Consider the following 22,385-nt stretch of genomic DNA (forward strand, 5'->3'; position numbering starts at 1 on the left):
GGCGGGACAGGCTGGGGTGGCTCGTGTGGCCGTGGGCTTCTCAACGAGCTGCCTTCAGAATGTGGGCGCCGAGGGCAGTCATTACACACAGAAATGTGCAGACAGATGTGAAATGACAGCATTCCCTGCTGCTCTGAGGCGGAAGGCCCGGGATCCGGGGGAGAGAACACACAGGGAGGGCCTTCCTTCTGGGTGAGGGGCAGGGAAGGCCTCGCTAAAGAGGCGACTTCCAAACCGAGCCTTCAAGGAGCAGGGAAGGGCGATCCAGCAGCGGAACAGCATGCATGGCAGCCCCGAGGGGCAGGCATCTTGGAGCCTCTTAGGAAGGGAATGGGAGGCCTGTGTGGGACGAAGACGGCCTGGGAGAGGGGCCAGGGAAGCCAGCGGGCTGCGGAGAGCAGGGCTGGGAGTTTGGACCTCTAGGGCAGGGTGAGCAGCTGAAGGGTCTCGGCAGGGGAGGGTGTGATCGGGTGTGTGTCAGGGGCTCGCTCTGGGGGACAGCCCTGCAGAGGTTGGGCTGTGCCAGGCCTGTGCAGGCCTGAGGATCTAGGGGAGAGGAAACACAGCCCAGAGCTCCAGGGGCAGAGGAAGACAAACATACACCAACCTCCACAGTCTAGGATGACAAAGGCCTGTGAGCACCAACTCTGTGGGGGAAACCAGGAGGACTTCCTGAAGGAGGAGGCATTGGAGCTGGGTTGAGGGATGGCGGGCTTGGTGGAGGTCAGCACTCCAGGCCTCGGGAATCCCTTGGGTGCAGGGTTTGGTTTGAGGAGCCCGAGGAGGAGGAGTGACTGACTCCCCAAGGTCACCAGGGCCCTTGGTAGCTAAACCACACGGAGACCCAGTCTCCCGTGAAGTGGGGCTCCCTGATGCCCACCTGAGGCGAAGTGGCAGCAAGAACTGGCCTCGAGAAAGTTCCCAAAGGCCCCCAAATCCGGGGTGTGTGCATTTCCCCAAATCGGCGCAGCTGGGAGCGGGGGAAGAGGAAGCACGGGCTGCTGGCCAGACCCAGAGCCTGAAGGAGGGGCCTGGGCTAGAGCCGAGAGAAGCGGGGGTGGGGCCTCCCCACAGGCGGCTCCTGGGGACTCCTGGGACCACAGGCCAGATGCCGGGTGTCTGGAGGGAAGTGAGAGGCCCACTCCGTCTGGGCCTGGCTGGGTGAGACCCTCTGTCTCCCACTCGCCTGGACCACTGCCGGCCATGGCCAGGGCCCAGCAGCTGCGGGCGGAGAGGTGAGTGCAGGGCGCTGCCCCGGCTGGGCCTCCTCACCGTCCCCCCCCGGGCCCGGGGACAGAGGCCGGCCTCCTGCAGCCCCTTAATAATATCAGGAGTGGAGAGGCGGGGCTGAGTCAGAACCCAAATACTCAGAAATTCGAGTCCTGGAACTACTGTAAGGAAATGAGGCTGCGGTTTCACCGCCCTCCGGCGCCGATGGAGACGGGAGGCTCAGAGACGGGCAGTGACTTTCCCGGGGTCACACGGGAGTGGGCAGCGGAGTCCGGATGGGAACTCAGGTGATCCGTCTCCCAGGCTGGGCTCGCTGCCCCCACGCTGAGGTCAGCGATGGCTTTTCATCCTTTATCCAAACAGAATACAGCATCTGGCTTGTTCGCCCTCTTGAGCCAGGGTGTGGCTCAAGGGTCACCTCCTCCAAGAAGCCTTCCCGGACTGCCCCACCACTGTTCTTTGACCCCCTTGCCCGGCTTTCTTTTTCTGCACAGTCTTCGTGTGACTGCGATGCTATTCTCACTCATGTGCTTTCTTTACCACGGACTCCCCCGTTAGCAGCCAGTTGGATGAGGGTGCGATATTTGTCTCTTTTGCTCACGGCCGTATCCCTAGAAAGCAGAGCAACGCGGGTACGAACTGTGCCGCACGAATGAGTGCGTGGACCTTTGAGTGGGAAAGTGTTCTCAGGTCCCTCTGGCCCAGTCCTGTCCTTGTACAGAGGAGAAAACCGAGGCACCGGGAGGACAGAGGATGTGCTTGGGGCACAGCGGGTCAGGGGCAAGGCCTGGGCTTGGGGCACAGCCTCGCCAGCGCGTGGGTCCACCTGCAGCAGCATTTTCTGAATGTTTCCTCGGTTGCCAGCCTGTGGTCCAAACAGTGGAGGCTCTGAGGAGCCTGGGCTTGGCTCTTGCCCTCCAGGACCAGAACAGCAGGTGACCTCAAAAAAAAAAAGAGCATGCAAACTCTGAGGTGGTGACTCTGAGGGTGGCCGGAGATGCGTCAGGGTGGTTTGGGCTGCCGTGGGCAGCCAGGGGCCACGGTGGCATCAGGCTGGAAATGGAACCTGGGTGGGGTGTCCGGGCCTGGCTGGCGGAAGGAAGCTGGTCTGGGTGTGTGCTGAGGGAGGGGCGGGAGATGCCGGTGTTGGCAGCACGGCCTTGGGGAGCCACAGAGCTGGGCTGGGCGCTGGGTGAGGTCATTCCGCAGACCCAGCCCCGCTTCCCCGCCAGTTCTCCTCGGAGACGGCCTGACAGGTGAACGCCAGCCTCAGGAAGCAGCTGCCGTGGGAGGCGGCAGCACCTCCCGTTCCGCAGGGCATGTGGGCCCGGGAGCTGGCGCCCTGCCTGTCCAGCTGCCCGGGCTCTCAGAGAGGAGGCGCCTCCCCGGTCCACAGGGGCCCCGGAGCCAGGTCTGGGCACTGGCTTCCCTGCCCTGGAGCCTTGTTTGAACCCACATGCATTCTGCTTGAGGGCAAGGCAGAGGGTGCAATGGGCGGGTGACAGAGCCCCTGCGGGCCTCTCTCAGACCCCAGGGTCCGAAGATGGAAAGGGCTAAGCGAGGGCAGTGAGTTTAGTTCCAATAGACACGTTCTGAACACCTACTGTGCGCAGGAACCACAAAACCTAAACTAGCTGCCACCCACGGGTCTTCCCAACCTTCGGCCTCGCCTGTCCAGGCTCCCGGGTGGACTCAGCACGCGTGTGTCTGAGCCCCGGGCATCCTGGGCCGAGAGGGCTCTGACTCGACGTCAGCGCTGAGGGGTCCCGGCTGAGGTCTCCAGGGGAACGGTTATTTTAGGGGGACATCCAGCTGGCGTTGCTGCACCCCCACCCGACCCTGGCAGCTTCCTGGCTCTGCCCAGCAAGCAGCCAGACCATCCCAGTCTGCCCGCCGGAGGACTTGCTCAGGCACAGGCACAGACAGCAGCCCTGGCTGAGCACCTACTACGCACCCACTGCGGCTCCGAGCGCTGGGGATGCAGCGTGGGCAAGGCCCCTGCTCTCATGGGGGTTCTCCAGGGGGCCTCCCGACCCTCCAGTGACGTATGTGCACGTATGATCCCTGTTTTATAGAGGGGGGAGAAGCCAGAGCACAGAGCAGAGTCCTAGGGTACCGGGGGTTCAGGCCTCCCTCTTCCACCTGTGCCCTCCTGCCCTGGGTACACCCAGATGGGCTGATGCCCTCCCGTCAGGACGTCTCCCTCACCCCACACCGAGGGCAAGACACAGGGGCCCTTTGGGAGCGGGCCCCGCCGGCCGCATGGCTTCCTCTCTCATTGCTTTCTCCCGCCAGCTCCGTGCTCAGGTGCCCGCAGATGACTCCCCTCCCCCCACTGCAGAGCCTTGAACTTGCCCGCTAGCAGGGCTCTGGGCCTTGGACACTCAGGGTTTCCCCGGCCCGCCATCCTGTGGTCAGTTTCTCTTTTCTTTTCCTGCGGCTCAAGGAGGCTTCCGGGAAGACTCCCTCCTTAGCAGCCACCCTCAGGCCCACGGGCCCTCGTCCTTGCACAGCACCCTGCTATTCTCCTGATGGGTGTGCCCCCCCCACCCCTTCCTAGACGCCTCTGTTGCCAAGCGCTCCGGCCCTCCGCACACGGACTCTCTGAGGGGCAGAGTAACAGCTGGGCTCCCACTGCAGCTCAAAACGACTTGCTTTTCCCTTGTGGCATCTCTGCCATCGCATTCTGCCATGTTTCAGTGAGGCCCAGGCAGGCAGAGGCCGGTCCCCACATGCTCAGAACCATCCAAGCTGCACTCCTACTGCTTCCGAGGGGAAGCCGGAGGCCGGGGAGGGCTGGGATTTATCCACGTTCATCTCCAAGCCAGGGGACAGCCCAGCCTCTTGGGCAAACTTTGTTAGCCTCTCTGTGCCTCAGTTTCCTTGTCTGTACCAAGGGGACCCTGACTTAGAGGAGCGCCTGGTGGGGGCTCAGGACACAGTTGGCCATGGTTCCTCTTGCCCAACCTGCCCGCTCCTCTGCCCACAGCCTCCGGTTCCTTCCTGCCCACCCCCGCCCCCCCGCTCCTTGCCCCCTGCCGCTGCAGATGCAACAGCCATGAGACTCACAGCCTCAGGGGAGCGTGCGGAGGAGGAAGTTTCTCCCAAGGGTGTCACCACAGGGCATGTGTGGAAAGTGAGTGGGGAGGTTGCCAGTGGCCACAAGTGGAGGGAATTTCCTCTGCCCCCCCCCACTTCCCCCCTGAGTCACCCCCCACTCCGCCCCATGGCAGCCCCCTGCGTCCCCGTCCGGAGGTCGCCTGAGGTCCCAAACAGCCCGATCACAGGGGAACCAGCGGCGGCTGGGCCTGGGTGTGCAGACTCAGGAATCGTTTCTCCTGAAGTCCTGGTCAGTTCTCGGGCTTGCAGGTGCAGCCCTGCCCCCAGCTCCTCCCCTGTTTCCTCATTGCGACCAAGGCAGAGTCACAATCGCTTCTGGTTTCCTCAACTGTCCGCACCTGGGCTGGCTGCTCTCCCTCCACCTGTTCCTCTCAGCCCCTCCCCCTCTTCACTGCTCTTCATCTGAACCAGTCACAGAGGTCCTTACCTCTCCCTCTGCAGCCGAGATGCCCCCCACCCAGCTCCAGAGCCACACACCAGCTCTTGCTGGGCCCTGACCTGGGTGCCCAAGAGGCCTCTCAAATGAGCATGCCCCAAACGGAGTCCGAGAACCCTGCTCCCCTCCCACCATCCTGGTCAGAATACGGGTGACATGTGGGTGTCACTGTTGACTCTGCTGTTTCTTTCATCTCTGCGTCCAAACAGTCCCCACGCCCAGCTGGTCATAACTCACGAATGACGGGCAAATGGGTAGTATGACCTTTGGACATGCATAAGGCTGCAGGGAACAGAGGAACTGATAGCAGCTGCAACAAGCAGGGGTGTACTTATTTATCCTATATAATAGAAATCCAATATGCTAAGTGTCCGGATATCCAGTCAGCCATTCAACCAATCAAAGCGTAATATGCTAATGATATGCTAGGGCCGCTCAACTGCTTACTATGACATGCACTGACCACCAGGGGGCAGACACTCTGACCAGTAGGTTACAGTGGTGCCTCGCATAAAGAACGCCTCGCACAGTGAACGCTGCACACAACGAACTTCATTTCATGATTCATACAACGAACTTCGTTTCACACAACGAAGTTGCCCGAGCTTCCACGACCGCTTTGCCCGAGCTTCCACGATCGCTGCCGATGTATTGCATCCTTCCGCGCAGGCACTGCAGGCAGTTGTTAGTCACTGCGCTTAACTTAAGCACGTATCGCGGCAATCGTTCTTCATTACGAATTAAATCACGCACGTATCACGGCAGTCGTCCTTTTAAGTTAAACTCAATACACTGTATCCGGATTCAGCTGAAGCAAACAGGATCAACGATCTTTACTCCGATACTCTTGTCCGTTATTTCCGGCAGATGTTGGAGAAAAGAGAAAAACAAACGACTTTGGACAGGTTTTTCATGAAACCATTGGCCAAAAAGCAGAAAATGGATGAAGATGTGCAAGATTCGGTAGACTCTACTTAGTCTGTCTTAAAATTAAAAAAATGTGTGTGTTTTTTAAAAAAAAATTATGTTTTTAGATGTATCTAAATAAAAATAATAACAAAAAATTTATCTTTTTTATGTCATCTTAGCATATTTTATGCTACAGAACGAATTATTTTTTTTAACATGTATTGTTATGGGAAAACGCGTTTCACATAACGGACTTTTCGCATAACAAACTTGCTCCTGGAACGAATTAAGTTCGTTGTGTGAGGCACCACTGTAGTTTGCTGCTGGGGTCTGGTCAATCAGGACTGAGTGAGATGGGCCGGACACACCCTGCAGCCCTCCCACGGCCCCTCCCCAGCTGGCCAATCTCCCACATTCCTCCCCCGTCCTAATTGTGCACCAGTGGGGTCTCTCAACCTGGCCTGCGCCCTCTCACAATCTGGGACTCCTCGGGGGAGGTTGGAGAGCACAACAGCAGAACGACTGGTCACTATGACACGCACTGGCCATCAGGGGGCAGATGCTCAATGCAAGAGCTGCCCCCTGGTGATCAATGTCCCCCCACAGGGGGAGTGCTGTTCAGCCAGAAGCTGGGCTCACAGCTGGTGAGTGCAGTGGCTGCAGTGCAAGCCTCTCCTGCCTCCATGGCAACACTAAGGATGTCTGACTTACGGTTTTGGCCGGCTCCCAGTCGGGGAGAGCGGGCCTAAGCTATCAGCCAGACATCCCCTGAGGGCTCCCAGACTGCTAGAGGGTACAGGCCGGGCTGAGGGACCCCCCACACACACCCAGTGCACACATTTTGCGCACTGGGCCTCTAGTTTTTTTAATAACAAGAAGTGCAGAGGTTCACAGCTGGTTCTGCAGCTCAGTGACTCCAGGGTCAGCATCTCAGAGACCCCGTTGGTATGCCTCATGTTTTTGCCTCGTGGATGCAATGCAGCTGCTGCAGGTCCAAATGTCACATCTGCCTTCAACGCAGGCAGAAGGGAGAAAAGGAGGAGTCCATGCTGGCCTTGCCCATCTCTCTGGATCAGAAAAGCAAACCCTCTCCAAAGGGCTCCTGCTCCAGATTCCCTCTGAGGTCTCATTGGCCAAAACTTGTCACATGGCTGCCCCTAGCTGCAAGAGAGTCTGGGAGACAGGAATGGGATCTATGTGTTTGGCTCAGCCTAGTAATGATCTGTCAACTTGGAGCTGGGCGCATTGCCACCTTGAACAAAACTGGAGCCTGGTCAGCAGGAACAAGGGGCACGATAAATGACACCATGTCTGTCTGCCAAGAGTGGTGTCTCCTGTTTCTGTCCTTTCCTCTTATCCCCGCTGTCACGTCACCTCCCGTTCAGAGCACCTCAGAGCCTCCGTGGTGCTCTTATCTCCTGTCTTCTCCACACAGCTGCCTGAATTGGCCTCCTAAGGCCAGACCATACTGTGTTCACTCTCTTCCGAGGCTGTGCGTGGCTCCCTGTCGCCTGTAGAACTCCCTCAGCTCAGCTCTGGAGACCCTCCTCCGTCTGGCCTCAGCTGCCTGCTCAGCTCTGATGACATTGGACTCCAGCCACGGTTCACCCAGGCCCAATCCTCAGGCCTCAGAACCTTAGCATATGCTGGTCCCTCTGCCTTCAAGGCCTGCCCCTCGTGTCCTGCCTGGTGGATTCCAGGTCTTTCTAGACCTGGCTCAAATGTCACCTCCTCTGTGACACTTCCCCAACCTGTGACATTTCTCTCTCTGGGGCATGTGCTGCTCTGCTCATCGCTGCAGCCCGGGGCCGAGGACAGGGTTGGACACGGGGAGGTGCTCGATGGCCTGGTCCTGGGTGGATCAGGCAGCTGCAAAGTGATTCGCTAGATTTTAGCTCTGCTGTTGGCGCATGTCCCATCTGCAGGTGCCCTCACTCCCGAGGTCTGGTCTGCGAGGTGGCTCTTCCAGGAAGGGTGACGTGGGGCCTGGCCCGGGAGGGGGTGTTATGGGGCCCAGGAGGGGGTTTTGTAAGGCCAGGGAGGGGGTGTCGAGGGACCCGGGAGGGGTATTGTGTGGCCCGGGAGGGGGTGTCATGGGGCCCAGGAGGGGGTTTTGTAAGGCCAGGGAGCGGGTGTCGTGGGCCTGGCCGGGAGGAAATGTTTCGGTGGCCCGGCCGGGAACGCGTGCTGAGCGAGGAGCGCGGACTCACGGGGCTCGCTCTGCCGCTGCCTCAGCCCAGAGGCCCTGAACACTGGGCCGCTGACAGGCTCCCTGTCCTCCCTCAGCGACTTCGAGCAGCTCCCCGACGACGTGGCCGTCTCCGCCAACATCGCCGACATCGAGGAGAAGCGGGGCTTCACCAGCTACTTTGTAAGAGAGACCCCAGACCCTCCCCCTCTGACCTCTGAACCTCAACTCTCCCGGCTCTGCCTTCGACCCCGCGGCCCTGGGCAGGCGGTCCGCCCTCCAGGGGGCATGTGGCAGTCGGAACCCTTGGGCATATTTGTTGTGACCACGCATGCGGTGGGGCGCTCCTGGCACCCAGTGGGTGGAGGCTGTGCCCTGGACGGCCCACGACCAAGAATCATTTGCCCCAAATGTGCTCCTGAGGAGCCTGGAGCCGCCCCCTCCCCTGCCCCTGGCCCCCGAGGTCCTACCCCCTCGCCTCTGTCCTAGGTCTTCGTCATCGAGGTGAAAACGAAGGGGGGTTCCAAGTACCTCATCTACCGCCGCTACCGCCAGTTCCACGCCTTGCAGAGCAAGCTGGAGGAGCGCTACGGGCCCGAGAGCAAGAGCAGCCCCCTCACCTGCAGCCTGCCCTCCCTCCCAGGTAGGCCCCGGCCCCAGGCCTGCTGCGGGCCAACTGGCCCCTGGCCGAGGACAAAGCCATGTCCGCCTGCCCCCTCCCAGCTCCGTGGACACTGCTCAGTTTCTGACAGGTGGCTTGGATGTGCAGCAGGGAGGAGAGCCGCTCTCCTAGGGCCGTGGTTGGCAAACGGTGGCTCGCGAGCCATATGCGGCTCTTTGGCCCCTTGAATGTGGCTCTTCCACAAAATACCACGGCCTGGGCGAGTCTATTTTGAAGAAGTAACGTTGGAAGAAGTTTAAGTTTAAAAAACTTGGCTCTGAAAAGAAATTTCAATCTTGTTCTGTTGATATTTGTCTCTATGGACTAATGAGTCTGCCGACCACTGAAAAGGTGATGGGGACACAGCTGTGAGTGTGAGTGTGTGTGTGTGTGTGTGTGTGTGTGGTGGGGGCAGCCAGGTAATACATGAACACTTAACACAAGCAAAGCACCAGCGGGTGATACTGCCACTCGGAGGATGGGAGTTGGACAGTGGGTGGCACAGTGGGGGGGGGGGTGGCACAGAGTTGCCGCTTCGGTGCCTGGAAAGATGAGGGGAGGGAGGAGCTGGTGGGACGGAGCCCAGAGACCGGGTTAGTGGCTGGGCCCCCAGGACAGCTTTGCGTCTCTCCTCAGCCAAAGTCTACATGGGCGTGAAGCAGGAGATCGCCGAGATGCGGATCCCCGCCCTCAACGCATACATGAAGGTAACGGCGGCCACGCCCGGCGCCTGGGAGGGAGGCAGGGGCCAGGCACCCTTTCCGAGCATGGCTTCGGGGCCTGGGGCTGGCTCTCAGGCTCCGAGGAGCCACATCTTCAGTCCTGGACAGCCTGGGGCTCAGGGCTCCGGGGGTGGGGACAGCGCAGGGGCAGTGGAGAAGGTCCCAGGAGCTGCCCTCTGGACGGACAAATCCAGTGTCTGTGCTGGGAGTTCTGCCACAGAGGTGACGGGGCCGCTGCCTGCCTCCGAGGTGCTCGCTGCCCAGTGGCATGTGGGCATGTGGGTCATGAAATCACAAAGAGGCTGGGCCTGCGTCACGGGGCACGAGGAGGGCCGGGCGCCCGCTCTGTGCGAACAGGAGGAAGGTCCCTGCCAGGGCACAGGCTGCTCTCAGTGTCATTCATGGGCCTTGCCAGGGTGCCCTTGTTTATTCCCCAACCTCCCCATTGTCGGAGTCCCTGGGAGATGGGGAGATGGAGGAGGAGGACACAGCTGTCTCACAGGAGGGCGTCCCACATTGATTTCAGAGAGGAAGGGTGAGGGAGAGAGAGCTAGAAACATCAATGCTGAGAGAGAATCATTGATTGGCATGCCTCCCACTGGGGATTGAGCCTGCAACCCGGGCATGTGCCCTTGGCTGGAATCCAACCTGGGACCCCCCCAGTCCACAGGCCGTTCTATCCATTGAGCCAAACCAGCCAGGGCCCTGGCCTCCTCTTAAAGGCAGGGACCAGGCTGGTGTGGAAAGGCCTTTCATGGGACAGAGCTGGGCAAGAAAGGGACCATGTTCCTCGTGCGGTAGTGAGCACGCCGTCGCCAGAGGCATACAAGCCATGCTGGACGGCAGCTCCAGGAAACGGGAGGAGGAAGGGTCCTCAGGGGCCAGAGGCAGGCTCGCCCTCCTCCTCCACTCTCACGGCTGAAGAGCGCTGAGCTAGGAGTGGCTTCTGTCTTTGCTCGGACGTTGACTGTCAAGGGCGTTGCCCATCCTCGCTGGGCATGGTGTGTGAGATGCGGCAGCGCCTCCAGTTCTCGGGTCTCAGGAGTGGCGTTGGGATCCATTGAGCAGAGGATGTGAAGGCGCTTTGGAAGCTGTGAACCTGCTTCCCCAACGTGAGAGATGGTGACTCCCAGAGGAGTGAGGGGGGGAGGACTGTGGAGGTGGGAGGAGGGAGAAGATGGCCCACCTGCCTTCTCTGGTGGCTGCGGGAACCAGCAGTGGAGGCATCTCCCCTCAAGGGGGCGCTGTGGCAGCTGCTCCTGCGGGAGTGGGGGGGGGGGGCACCCTCCTCTGGAAGAGCTGGAAGAGGAGCGTGCTCTGAGGGAGGGAGAGGAGGCTGCAGGGCTGGGAGTCTGCATCCCACACCTGGACTCAGCAGCCAGCAGCCTGGAGGGTCCCGTCCCTGCCTGGCTGTGTCCAATCTGACTCCCCGAAGCCCAGAGCTCCGTCCGTGCAGGAGTCTCTGCGAGGGAGACCCCATCCTGTGCTTGCACGCTTACGGAGGTGGGAAGCTCACTCCCACCTCCCCTGGCCCGGGCTGCTTGTCCCACTGCTGGAGAGCTCTTACAGAGCCTGGCTCCCTCCCCTCACTGGTCCCCTGATGGAGACTGTGGTCATGTGACGATGGCAATGGCCTAGAACCCTGGTCCGCAAACTGTGGCTCAGGAGCCACCTGTGGCTCTTTGGCCCCTTGAGTGTGGCTCTTCCACAAAATACCACGTGCGGGCACACACGTACGTACAGTGCGATTGAAACTTCGTGGCCCATGTGCAGAAGTCGGTTCTCGGCTCTCAAAAGAAATTTCAGTAGTTGTACTGTTGATATTTGGCTCTGCTGACGAATGAGTTTGCCGACCACTGGCCTAGAACTACTGACTAGCAATTGTGGGGGGCTCTTGGTATGCATTCGGCCGGAAGATGAGTGGGCTTATTTATTTAGCTGTGCATTAGATGCTGTTACCCCTATTTTAGAATGCGGGAGGGAGGCCCACAGAGGTAGCCACTCCCTCGGTGTCACAGAGGCAGGAGGGACGGGATTTGAACTCCCAGGTCTGAGTCTCTAGCTGTGCTCTCCCCACGGTGCTGTGTGGAGTGCAAACCACAGCAGCACTGGCGCGCCCTCCCTGGGACGGGTCCCTTGCCTGGGGCCGGTGGGGCTCTGCGGGGTAATCATTGTATTAGATCCTTACACAATCCGGGAGGGAGATACTGGCCTCACCCCCATTTTATTAATGAGCACACGGAGGCCCAGAGTCACCCTGCTGTGGGCGGCAGAGCCGGGATTAGATCCGGGTGCAGCCTGACTCAGAGTCTGTGTGCTCAGACCAAACGCGGGGCCGCCTCCCGGCCCTCCCGTGGGACAGCTGTGTCCTTCCAGGCTCTGTGCTCCCAGTTCCTCAGGAATGGGGTTCCTACCCCCGTGCCCCACCGCTGCCTCCATGAGAGTCTCTGGGAAGGCTGGGCTCTGGGTGTCCGTGGGGGGTCAGCACCCAGAGCTAAGCACAGAGCTCCCGGGGCCTGTGTGTGTGTGGCTGAAGGTGGCCCTGCCAGGTCCTGGGTCCGCACGCCTCAGGGTCTGCATCGTGGGGGTGCTTCCAGCCTCAGATCCAGGGAGAGTCCTGACCCACGATTTCCAAGCTCTGCCAGCTGGGCCAGGCACTGGCCCTCTCCCGCCTCGGTTTCCCCAATTGTGAAAGTGATAAATTATAGAAAGTGTTTTTTAGGCCGTAATGTCACCAACTGTTATTTTGGATCATTTAGGGAATTTCCCCTCCCCCCTTATCTCACTTTGAGCTAAGAAAGGGGCGTCGGTGGCAGATGGCCCTGGGTGCCCCCACTTGGGCACTCGCTGGGCTGTGTGGCCTCAGGCAGGCCGCCCCCTCCCCGCCCTCCCCCGGCAGCTTTCTGGCCCTGACCCCCAGGTGACGGTAAGACGGTGTGAGGTCACACGGGGCCGGGGGGCGGGCGAGTACTCAGTGCAGTGCCTGGACAGGCTCACCCTGTCATGTGACCTGGCACCATCTTCTCTGTCCCGCCTGGAGGTCTTTTCCAAACGAGCTCTTCTTTGTGAGACATTACCCGAGCCCATTGAGATGGTGAACATCTGCCTCTTTCCTGTTGCCGGCGGAGACGAGGGGGTGCAGGGGGGGTGGGGGAGGGAGCCGTGGGGCCGGGGTGTGCACCCCTTGCTGATGACCGCCCTCCCGTCCGGTCCGACCTCTCGCCCAAACACAGAGCCTCCTCAGCCTGCCCATCTGGGTGCTGATGGATGAGGACGTCCGCATCTTCTTCTATCAGTCGCCCTACGACTCCGAGCAGGTGCCGCAGGCGCTCCGCCGGCTCCGGCCACGCACCCGGAAGGTGTAAGTGACGCCAGACACTCCCAGAGGGGAGTCCAAATCCCAGAGCCCAGGCCACTCCCTCCTAACCCTGTGCTCTGCCCCCTCTTTCCCCGGTTTGGCTCAGTGGATAGAACATTGGCCTGCGGACTCAAGGGTCCCGGGTTCGATCCCAGTGAAGGGCATGTACCTTGGTTGCGGGCACATCCACAGTAGGGGGTGTGCAGGAGGCAGCTGTTCGATGATTCTCTCTCATCTATGTTTCTGACTCTCTATCCCTCTCTCTTTCTCCCTGTGAAAAATCAATAAAATATATTTTTTAAAAAGAAAAGAAAGAAAAGAAAATCAGCCGCTGAGTCAGGCCAGGCTTCCCAAGGGGAGGCTGGTGCTGCTGAGGATTCTAGGGGAGGCACTTCTGAGCCTGCCCCCACTCCCTTCCGCCCCCCCCCCCCAATGCCCTCCACTCCAGCCAGGGCCTGGGAGTGTCCTCAGTGCCCAGCTCTCTCAGGCTCAGGCTGAATCCCAGCCCAGCCCTGGAGCAGGGCGTGTCCCCTCCCCACGGCCGCCCTGTCCTCGGTGAAGCAGCGGAAGGATAATGTGACTGTAGAGGTTGGGTGTGGGGAGAAGAAGAAAGACAAATGTGAGGTGGCGGCAAGTGACGGCTCTCAGTGGCTGTGTTCCCACTCTCACCTCCACCTCCTTCTCAGCCTCTGCTTCCTGCTCTACAAAGGGGCCCAATTCCTCCTCCAGCGGCAGCAGGAAGGGAGAGGGGGGATGATTGCACCTGCCTCTGGCACAGAAGCAGAGAGCTGGGCCCAGAGAACCGGGAGGCCTGACGGCCCCTCTCCTCTCTCCACAGCAAGAGCGAGTCCCCGAAAGGCGCCGGCTTGGACCGCTTGGCAGCTCCGAGAGCAGAGGTACCTGCGGACCAGCCCTCCCACTGCCTCCGGGCAGCCCCCCCCCTCCCCCAGCCAGGAGCCTCCTGCTGGGTGCGGGCTGTGTCTAGGTGGGGCTGGGTACTGCCCGGAGGAAGGGCCTCAGCCTCCGCTTTGGTCACTGCTCACTGAGACCCCCAGCCCAGCTGTGAGGAGGGGAATGGTGAGCACACAGAGGCAGAATAGAGAGTGTCCAGCCACTCATCCAGCAAGTTTCCCGGCCCCTCTGGGCCAGCGCTGCTGGGGACTAAGGCTTCAGAGATGACGAGGCCCTGTCCTCCAGGAGCTCATGAGGACACACATAAACACATGCATCGCAGGGCCATGGAGTGGCCTCAAACAAGTCCCCCATGCTCCCCAAGCCTCCACTTCCCCGCCTGTTCAATGGGACACCAAAGCAAGCCCTTCAGTAGGGCCTGCATGACTGTTTCCTTCCTCCCGTCTTCCTCCCCTCTTCTCCCCAGGCCCTGTTTGACTTCAAGGGGAACAGCAAGCTGGAGCTGAATTTCAAAGCTGGAGATGTGATCTTCCTTCTCAGCCGGATCAACAAAGACTGGCTGGAGGTGAGGGTGGAGGTGAAGGTGAGGTGAGGGTGGAGGTGAGGGTGAGGTGAGAGTGGAGGTGAGGGTGGAGGTGAAGGTGAGGTGAGGGTGGAGGTGAAGGTGGAGATGAGGGTGGAGGTGAAGGTGGAGGTGAAGGTGGAGGTGAGGGTGGAGGTGAGGGTGGAGGTGAGGGGAGGTGAAGGTGGAGATGAGGGTGGAGATGAGGGTGGAGGTGAGGGTGGAGGTGAGGGTGGAGATGAGGGTGGAGGTGAGGGTGGAGGTGAGGGTGGAGGTGAGGGTGGAGGTGAGGGTGGAGGTGAAGGTGGAGGTGAGGGTGGAGATGAGGGTGGAGGTGAGGGGGAGGTGAGGGGAGGTGAGGGTGGAGGTGAGGGTGGAGGTGAGGGTGGAGGTGAGGGTGGAGATGAGGGTGGAGGTGAGGGTGAGGTGAAGGTGGAGGTGAGGGTGGAGGTGAGGGTGGAGGTGAGGGTGGAGGTGAGGGGAGGTGAGGGTGGAGGTGAAGGTGGAGGTGAGGGTGGAGGTGAGGGTGGAGATGAGGGTGGAGGTGAGGGTGAGGTGAAGGTGGAGGTGAAGGTGGAGGTGAGGGTGGAGGTGAGGGTGGAGGTGAGGGGAGGTGAGGGTGGAGGTGAGGGTGGAGGTGAGGGTGGAGGTGAGGGTGAGGTGAAGGTGGAGATGAGGGTGGAGGTGAGGGTGAGGTGAAGGTGGAGGTGAGGGTGGAGGTGAGGGGAGGTGAGGATGGAGGTGAGGGTGGAGGTGAAGGTGGAGATGAGGGTGGAGGTGAAGGTGAGGTGAGAGTGGAAGTGAAAGTGAGGGTGGAGGTGAGGGTGGAGGTGAGAGTGGAGGTGAGGGGGAGGTGTGGGTGGAGGTGAAGGTGGAGGTGAGGGTGGAGGTGAGGGTGGAGGTGAGGGTGAGGTGAGAGTGGAGGTGAGGGTGGAGGTGAGAGTGGAGGTGAGGGTGGAGGTGAAGGTGGAGGTGAGGGTGAGGTGAGAGTGGAGGTGAGGGTGGAGGTGAAGGTGGAGGTGAGGGTGAGGTGAGAGTGGAGGTGAGGGTGGAGGTGAAGGTGGAGGTGAGGGTGAGGTGAGAGTGGAGGTGAGGGTGGAGATGAGGGTGGAGGTGAAGGTGGAGGTGAGGGTGGAGGTGAGGGTGGAGGTGTGGGTGGAGGTGAGGGTGGAGGTGAGGGTGGAGGTGAGGGTGGAGGTGTGGGTGGAGGTGAGGGTGGAGGTGAGGGTGGAGGTGAGGGGAGGTGAGGGTGGAGGTGAGGTTGGAGGTGTGGGTGGAGGTGAGGGTGGAGATGAGGGTGGAGGTGAAGGTGGAGGTGAGGGTGGAGGTGAGGGGAGGTGAGGGTGGAGATGAGGGTGGAGGTGAAGGTGGAGGTGTGGGTGGAGGTGAGGGTGGAGATGAGGGTGGAGGTGAAGGTGGAGGTGTGGGTGGAGGTGAGGGTGGAGGTGAGGATGGAGGTGGAGGTGGAGGTGAGGGTGGAGGTGAGGGGAGGTGAGGGTGGAGGTGAGGGTGGAGATGAGGGTGGAGGTGAGGGTGGAGGTGAGGGTAGAGATGAGGGTGGAGGTGAGGGTGGAGGTGAGGGTGGAGGTGAGGGTGGAGATGAAGGTGGAGGTGAGGGTGGAGGTGAGGGTGGAGGTGAAGGTGAGGTGAGGGTGGAGATGAAGGTGGAGGTGAGGGTGGAGGTGAGGGTGGAGGTGAGGGTGGAGGTGAGGGTGGAGGTGAGGGGAGATGAGGGTGGAGGTGAAGGTGGAGGTGAGGGTGGAGGTGAGGGGAGGTGAGGGTGGAGGTGAAGGTGGAGGTGAGGGTGGAGGTGAGGGGAGGTGAGGGTGGAGATGAGGGTGGAGGTGAGGGTGGAGGTGAGGGTGGAGGTGAGGGTAGAGATGAGGGTGGAGGTGAGGGTGGAGGTGAGGGTAGAGATGAGGGTGGAGGTGAGGGTGGAGGTGAGGGTAGAGATGAGGGTGGTGAAGGTGGAGGTGAGGGTGGCCTGTGCACTGTAGGATCTTTAGCAACATCCTTGTTTCTGTCCACTGGATGCTGGTCATATGTCTCCGGACATTTGCCCCCGGGGGCAGCACCTCCCCTCCCCCCGTTGAGACGCACTGGCCTGTCACCTGGGGTAACATGACGCCGCCTCAGGCAGCGAGAAAAGACAGCAGTGGAGGCTCTCGCTGGCCGGCCTGTCTGGTGTCACGTCCTGCCCTGCTCTTACGGGGCTGAGTGACCTTGGGAGCTTGCTCAACCCCGTGGTTTCCCTTTCTGTGAACTGGAGCCATGCTGGCAGTTTCTTACCGGTTACGGGAAGCGCTCCCCGGGGCGTGGCAGCTCAGGGCTGGTCCGCAGAGAGGCTGCGTGTGCGGCGTCCACCGGGGCTGGGCTGCCAAGAGAGTTAGAGACGCTCCGGGCAGGGCCTGCTTGTCACTGCTTTGTCCCCGCACACAGCAAACGCACGTGTGGCCCATACAAGGGCTCTCAGTGACTCTGTCAATGGAGGTGGGAGATCACCTCCGTCCTCCCCTTCTTCCTCCCCTTCTTCCTCCCCTCGATCCTCCCCTTCTTCCTCCCCTCGATCCTCCCCTCCGTCCTCCCCTCCACCCGGCGGCAGCCTTCTATGTTAGGTCCTCTTCTCCTTTTTTTTTTTTTTTTTCTGTGTCTTTAACATGTTCTTATTGATTTCAGAGAGAAGGGGAGGAGATAGGTAGAAACATCAATGATGAGAGAGAATCATTGATCGGCTGCCTCTTGCACACTTCCTACTGGGGATGGAGCCCACACCCTGGGCATGTGCCCTGACCTTGAAGCGAACCCTGACCTCCTGGTTCCTAGGCTGACGCTCAACCACTGAGCCACACCAGCCGGCCGGCCCTGTTATTCTTAGATAAGACTTCTTCCTCTCGGGGCTCCTGGGCTGTGGTGTGTGAAGGCTGGTGTGGGGAGGGCCTCAGGGGAGAGTTGAGGGCGGGGTAGGGGCCCCGGCCTTCCGGGCTGCAGAGGAGCGGGAACCATCCGCGTTGGCGGTTTGCTTTCACCCTCAGTCCTGGGATTCTGTGTCACATGTTCCTCCGCTCTGACAGCTGCCCCGGGGGAGTCGCTGGGCCAGGCTCCGAAGCCGGGAATGCTGTGGCCTTCCTGTTTTCTGGAAAGTGTGCTGGCGAGCGTCTGGCCTCGGGCTGAGGGGACTCAGGGAGAAGTGAGGAGGTTACTTGGAGCTTCAGCTTCTCCGTCTGGAAAACGGACATAAACATCTGGAAAACGGACATAAACAGTGTCTCCCACGGGGCTGGGGAGGCGAAGAGAACACGTGTGCGAAGCAGGGGCTGGGTCCTGGGGAAGTCGAGGCGGGAGCCCGGGCCGGAGGGAGGCTGCTGGCTGTTCCATCTAACGCAGGTGCCCGGTGGGATCTGTGGGATGAATGAATGAATGAATGAATGGGCGCCACCCTCCTCCTCCCTTCCTGTTCTGTCTTCCACTTTAACACCCACTGTCACCAGACTCCCCAGGAAGTTCACTGTTGATCTGCACCTGTCACTCTCCATTACAGTGGAAGCTCCCTGAGGGAAGGCGAGGTCCTCCATCCATTCCGAGTGCCGGAGTCAGCCATGTCGCTGGTGCTCCAGGAACCTGTGAATGAGTGAGTGCGTGAATGAATGAATGAATGGATGGATGAAAGACGATGGCAGACTTCCAGATAGATTCAGATCTCGACCTATTCTGAAAGGAGACACTTTTTAGAGGTCTAGCTCGCGACCTTGCTCACTTCTCCTCCCTCTGCGGAAGGGAACCCAGACTCCGCCTGCCTTCCCTGGTCACCACGAGGGACCTGGGGCCCCGAGGCGCGGCCTGTGCCTCTCCTCACGCAGACGAGGCGCCTTGTTCTCCCCTCCTCAGGGCACGGTCCGGGGAGCCACGGGCATCTTCCCGCGGTCCTTCGTGAAGATCCTCAAGGACTTCCCCGAGGAAGACGACCCCACCAACTGGCTGCGCTGCTATTACTATGAGGACACCATCAGCACCATCAAGTGGGTGGCCTGGGGGAGGGTCCCGTCCCCACGCCCACCTCCTGCCCCCACGCCCACCTCCCGCCCCCACGCCCACCTCCCACCCCCACGTCCACTTCCCGCCCCCACTCCCACCTCCTGTCCCCACTCCCACCTCCTGTCCCCACGTCTACCTCCTGTCCCCACTCCCACCTCCTGTCCCCACTCCCACCTCCTGCCCCCACTCCCACCTCCTGTCCCCACTCCCACCTCCTGCCCCCACTCCCACCTCCTGTCCCCACGTCCACCTCCTGTCCCCACTCCCACCTCCCGTCCCCACGTCCACCTCCTGTCCCCACTCCCACCTCCCGTCCCCACTCCCACCTCCTGTCTCCACTCCAACCTCCCGCCCCCACTCCCACCTCCTGTCCCCACTCCCACCTCCTGTCTCCACTCCCACCTCCTGTCCCCACTCCCACCTCCTGCCCCCACTCCCACCTCCTGTCCCCACTCCCACCTCCTGTCCCCACTCCCACCTCTTGCCCCCACTCCCACCTCCTGTCCCCACTCCCACCTCCTGTCCCCACTCCCACCTCCCATCCCCACGTCCACCTTCCGCCCCCACTCCCACCTCCTGCCCCCACTCCCACCTCCTGTCCCCACTCCCACCTCCTGTCCCCACTCCCACCTCCTGTCCCCATTCCCACCTCCTGTCCCCACTCCCACCTCCTGTCTCCACTCCAACCTCCCGTCCCCACTCCAACCTCCCGTCCCCACTCCCACCTCCCGTCCTCACGTCCACCTCCTGCCCCCACTCCCACCTCCTGTCCCCACTCCCACCTCCTGTCTCCACTCCAACCTCCCGTCCCCACTCCCACCTCCCGTCCTCACGTCCACCTCCTGCCCCACTCCCACCTCCTGTCCCCACTCCCACCTCCTGTCTCCACTCCCACCTCCTGTCCCACTCCCACCTCCTGTCCCACTCCCACCTCCTGTCCCCACTCCCACCTCCTGCCCCCACTCCCACCTCCTGTCCCCACTCCCACCTCCTGTCCCCACTCCCACCTCCTGTCCCCATTCCCACCTCCTGCCCCCACTCCCACCTCCCTATCACATTCTGGACCCTGAGGCCCAATTCAGATACTGTGTGACCCCCAACCCCATGCACACACTTAAAGCCTGCAGGGGCCCTGACTGTCCTCCAGAGAAGCCAGGATGTCAGGGCCCACCGTGGCCTGGCCAGCCTCATTCCCAGGTCCCCGTTTGGGCCCAGGGCCTCTCACCGATGCCTGTTGTCCCCTCAGGGACATCGCGGTGGAGGAAGACCTCAATAGCACCCCGCTCTTCAAGGACCTGCTGAAGCTCATGAGGTGAGGAGGGTGCGAGGGAGGACAGGGCGGAGGGATGGGTCTCTGGTGACTTGCCCGATTATTTCCCTGGGATGGTTTTCTAGAAATGGAATTTGGGGATCAAGGTGTTTGCAAGTCAGTTAGGCTTTTGGCCCACTGCGTCACATCACTCATAGAGGGTCAGGTGGCTTTTCACTTGTACCAGTTAGAGCACCCACCCCCTGTACCCCACATCAGATCGCCCCAGTCCTCAAAGCTTCTCACAGGTGCCTCTTGGGGCTTTATGCTGCCCTACTATGTGCCTGCCAACCCCACTCCTCTTCCGCATGACAGGTCTTGGGTGTTCAACACATTTATAGACAAGACACTTCAGGCTGTGCCACTAATTCATTTATTTATTTATTTAAAATATATTCTTAATTGATTTTTCACAGAGAGGAAGGGAGAGGGATAGAGAGCTAGAAACATTGATGAGAGAGAAACATCGATCAGCTGCCTCCTGCACAACCCCCCTACCGGGGATGTGCCTGCAACCAATGTACATGCCCTTGACCGGAATCGAACCCGGGACCTTTCAGTCCGCAGGCCGATGCTCTATCCACTGAGCCAAACCGGTTCGGCTGTGCCACGAATTTAATGTGGAAGTCTCCTCCCTCCCCCGTGGGCCTCAGTCTCCCTCTCTGTGCGGTGGGAGTTGGACCACGCAGGCGATCAGGCCTGTGCCAAGCTCTGACTTCCTCTCATCTTTAGGACCAGGCCCTAACATTCCCTCGGCCCCACGCTCAGCCCCCAGGCTCAGGCCGAAGGCTGCCGGCCCTCTCATTCTCCCCGATCTCTCCCTCCCAGGCAGGAGTTCCAGAGGGAGGACATCAGCCTAAACTACCGGGACGCCGAAGGGGACCTGGTGCGGCTGCTCTCCGACGAGGACGTGAGGCTCATGGTGAAGCAGGCCCAGGCGCTCCCCTCCCAGAAGCGCCTCTTCCCCTGGAAGCTGCACGTCACGCAGGAGGCCGACTACAAGGTCTACAACACGGCCCCCTGAGCCGCCGTGCCCCTGGGTGGCGAGGGGGCACCTGGCAAAACTCCCCTTCGAGAAAAATTAAACAGACCTTGCCGCGTCTGCTCACACAAACCCAGTTGTTTGGCTCCTGACGTGTTGTTGACCAGATTCACGGACAGCTCCAAATGCTGCGGATCAGCTGGACCCTAGATAGGACACACTCCTCAAAGAGCCTAGCAAGAAGTGGTGGGGCTCTCTGATGACCTCCCTCTCTTCCCCCCTGCCCCACCCATCATCAGAGCTGGGGCCAGAATCCACGTGGCCCCCATTTTGAGATTGTCCTCAAATGCACAGGCAATGCTGCTGGTGGAATACTGAGTCCTGGGGAGCCCCATAAGGTGGGGGAGGCTGGACCAGGGCCTCTTGTGGAAGGTCAAGGCCCTGGGGATGAGGGACGAGGTCATCTTGAGAGAGTGGCATCACCGAGTCAAAGCAGAAGCAGAAAAGAGTCCCTCCTGGAGACAAGTGTCCCCAGTTTGGGATGAAGCTAAAGACTCATTGTCAAAGATCAACAAATCTCTGTGAATGAAAATAGGCACTGAGGACTGAAGGGTCCTGGGTTCGATTCCAGTCAAGGGTACATGCCTGGGTGTGGGCTCTATCCCCAGTGAGGGATGTGCAGGAGTCAGCCGACCAATGATTCTCTCTCATCATTGATGTTTCTCTCTTTCTCCCTCTCCCTTCCTCTCTGTATATAGAATAGATAGTGACAAAAAAACAATAGCTTTAGGGCCTCAGAGATTATGGATTATGGATTATTGAACTACATGACTAAAATGTTTAAAGAAATAAAGAATAAAATCATAACAATGAATAAACTAAAGAGAATAACCAGGCAAATGTATGAAAGAAAGATAGAATATATATACATATATATATGTATATGTGTATATATACATACACTGAGTGGCCTGATTATTATGCTTTCAGAGATCATAATAATCTGGCCACTCAGTGTATGTCAATAATTTTGATGCTGTAAACACAGTATCAATGCACCAAATAAAAGATTGGACTCATTTGGTGGACTCAATGCACCAAATAAAAGATTATCAGAAAAAATTTAAAAAACACAAGACCACCAAAACCGGTTTGGCTCAGTGTATAGAGCGAAAGGTCCCAGGTTCGATTCCGGTCAAGGGCATGTACCATGGTTGCAGGCACATCCCCAGTAGGGGGTGTGCAAGAGGCAGCTGATCGATGATTCTCTCTCATTGATGTTTCTAACTCTCTATCCCTCTCTCCCTCTCTGTAAAAAAAAATCAATAAAATATATTTTTAAAATAATTAAAAAAATAAAAAATAAAAAAATAAAAAACACAAGACCATGTGAGTGTCATACACATGAGAGATACATAAACTAAAGACATGGAAACACTGAAAGTAAAGGCATAGAAAAAGGTATTTCTGCCAACTACTAAGCAAAAACAACTTGTTGAGGGGGGCGGAGGTTGGAATTTATGAGACTCAGTCTATTTTTGCGTAAACTTGGCACCAAAGCTCAGTTAGAGGCAGTTCCTGACCCTGAGCTGAATAGTTATGCTTGCCAGCCACACTTGCCACTGTGGGTCTTTTTGTTGTTGCTGCTTTGGCAGAATGATGTTTTACTTTATATCTGAAATAAGACAATGTCATTGGAGATGAAAAGGATGTTGCTGATAATGAGGCTGCTGAAAACTGCTTCAGTGGGTTTGCTATGATATTATCTGATGAAAACGTTGACATGATCCATCAGCTGTGGGAATAAGCCTGATCTACAGATGGCTGACGAGGCCCACCAGTCCGTTCCACCCCGTTGCCTGTTCTTGGTGTGCCAGGGGCTGCAGGTACACACAGGATAGAAGTGGAACTACCTGGAACACGCCAACATCCGCCATCTTTGAAGGATGTTTGCAATTCACTGT

At 59.3% G+C, this 22,385-nt stretch overlaps 1 protein-coding gene across 1 annotated transcript; it reads left to right on the forward strand.

Moving 5' to 3' along the window:
* Positions 1 to 1,044: 1,044 nt before the first annotated feature.
* NCF4 (neutrophil cytosolic factor 4) lies at positions 1,045 to 22,026 on the forward strand. Its single transcript, XM_084876853.1, has 10 exons — positions 1,045 to 1,235; positions 7,982 to 8,066; positions 8,373 to 8,526; positions 9,181 to 9,251; positions 12,500 to 12,627; positions 13,463 to 13,520; positions 14,003 to 14,101; positions 17,984 to 18,114; positions 19,377 to 19,442; positions 20,268 to 22,026. The coding sequence occupies exons 1-10, from the start codon at positions 1,204 to 1,206 to the stop codon at positions 20,461 to 20,463; spliced, it is 1,020 nt and encodes a 339-aa protein (XP_084732979.1). The 5' UTR covers positions 1,045 to 1,203; the 3' UTR covers positions 20,464 to 22,026.
* The last annotated feature ends 359 nt before the right edge of the window (positions 22,027 to 22,385 follow it).

Source organism: Pipistrellus hanaki (assembly GCF_964339955.1).
Source record: "Pipistrellus hanaki genome assembly, chromosome: 3".
Taxonomy (NCBI): domain Eukaryota; kingdom Metazoa; phylum Chordata; class Mammalia; order Chiroptera; family Vespertilionidae; genus Pipistrellus; species Pipistrellus hanaki.

What these genes read in the sequence shown, in the direction of transcription:
- NCF4 (XM_084876853.1), top strand. Translation starts at nt 1,204, where the DNA reads ATGGCCAGGGCCCAGCAGCTGCGGGCGGAGAG. An exon ending in CGGCCACGCACCCGGAAGGT is followed by an intron (nt 12,628 to 13,462) that starts GTAAGTGACGCC and finishes CTCTCTCCACAG; the next exon opens with CAAGAGCGAGTCCCCGAAAG. An exon ending in GACCTGCTGAAGCTCATGAG is followed by an intron (nt 19,443 to 20,267) that starts GTGAGGAGGGTG and finishes TCTCCCTCCCAG; the next exon opens with GCAGGAGTTCCAGAGGGAGG.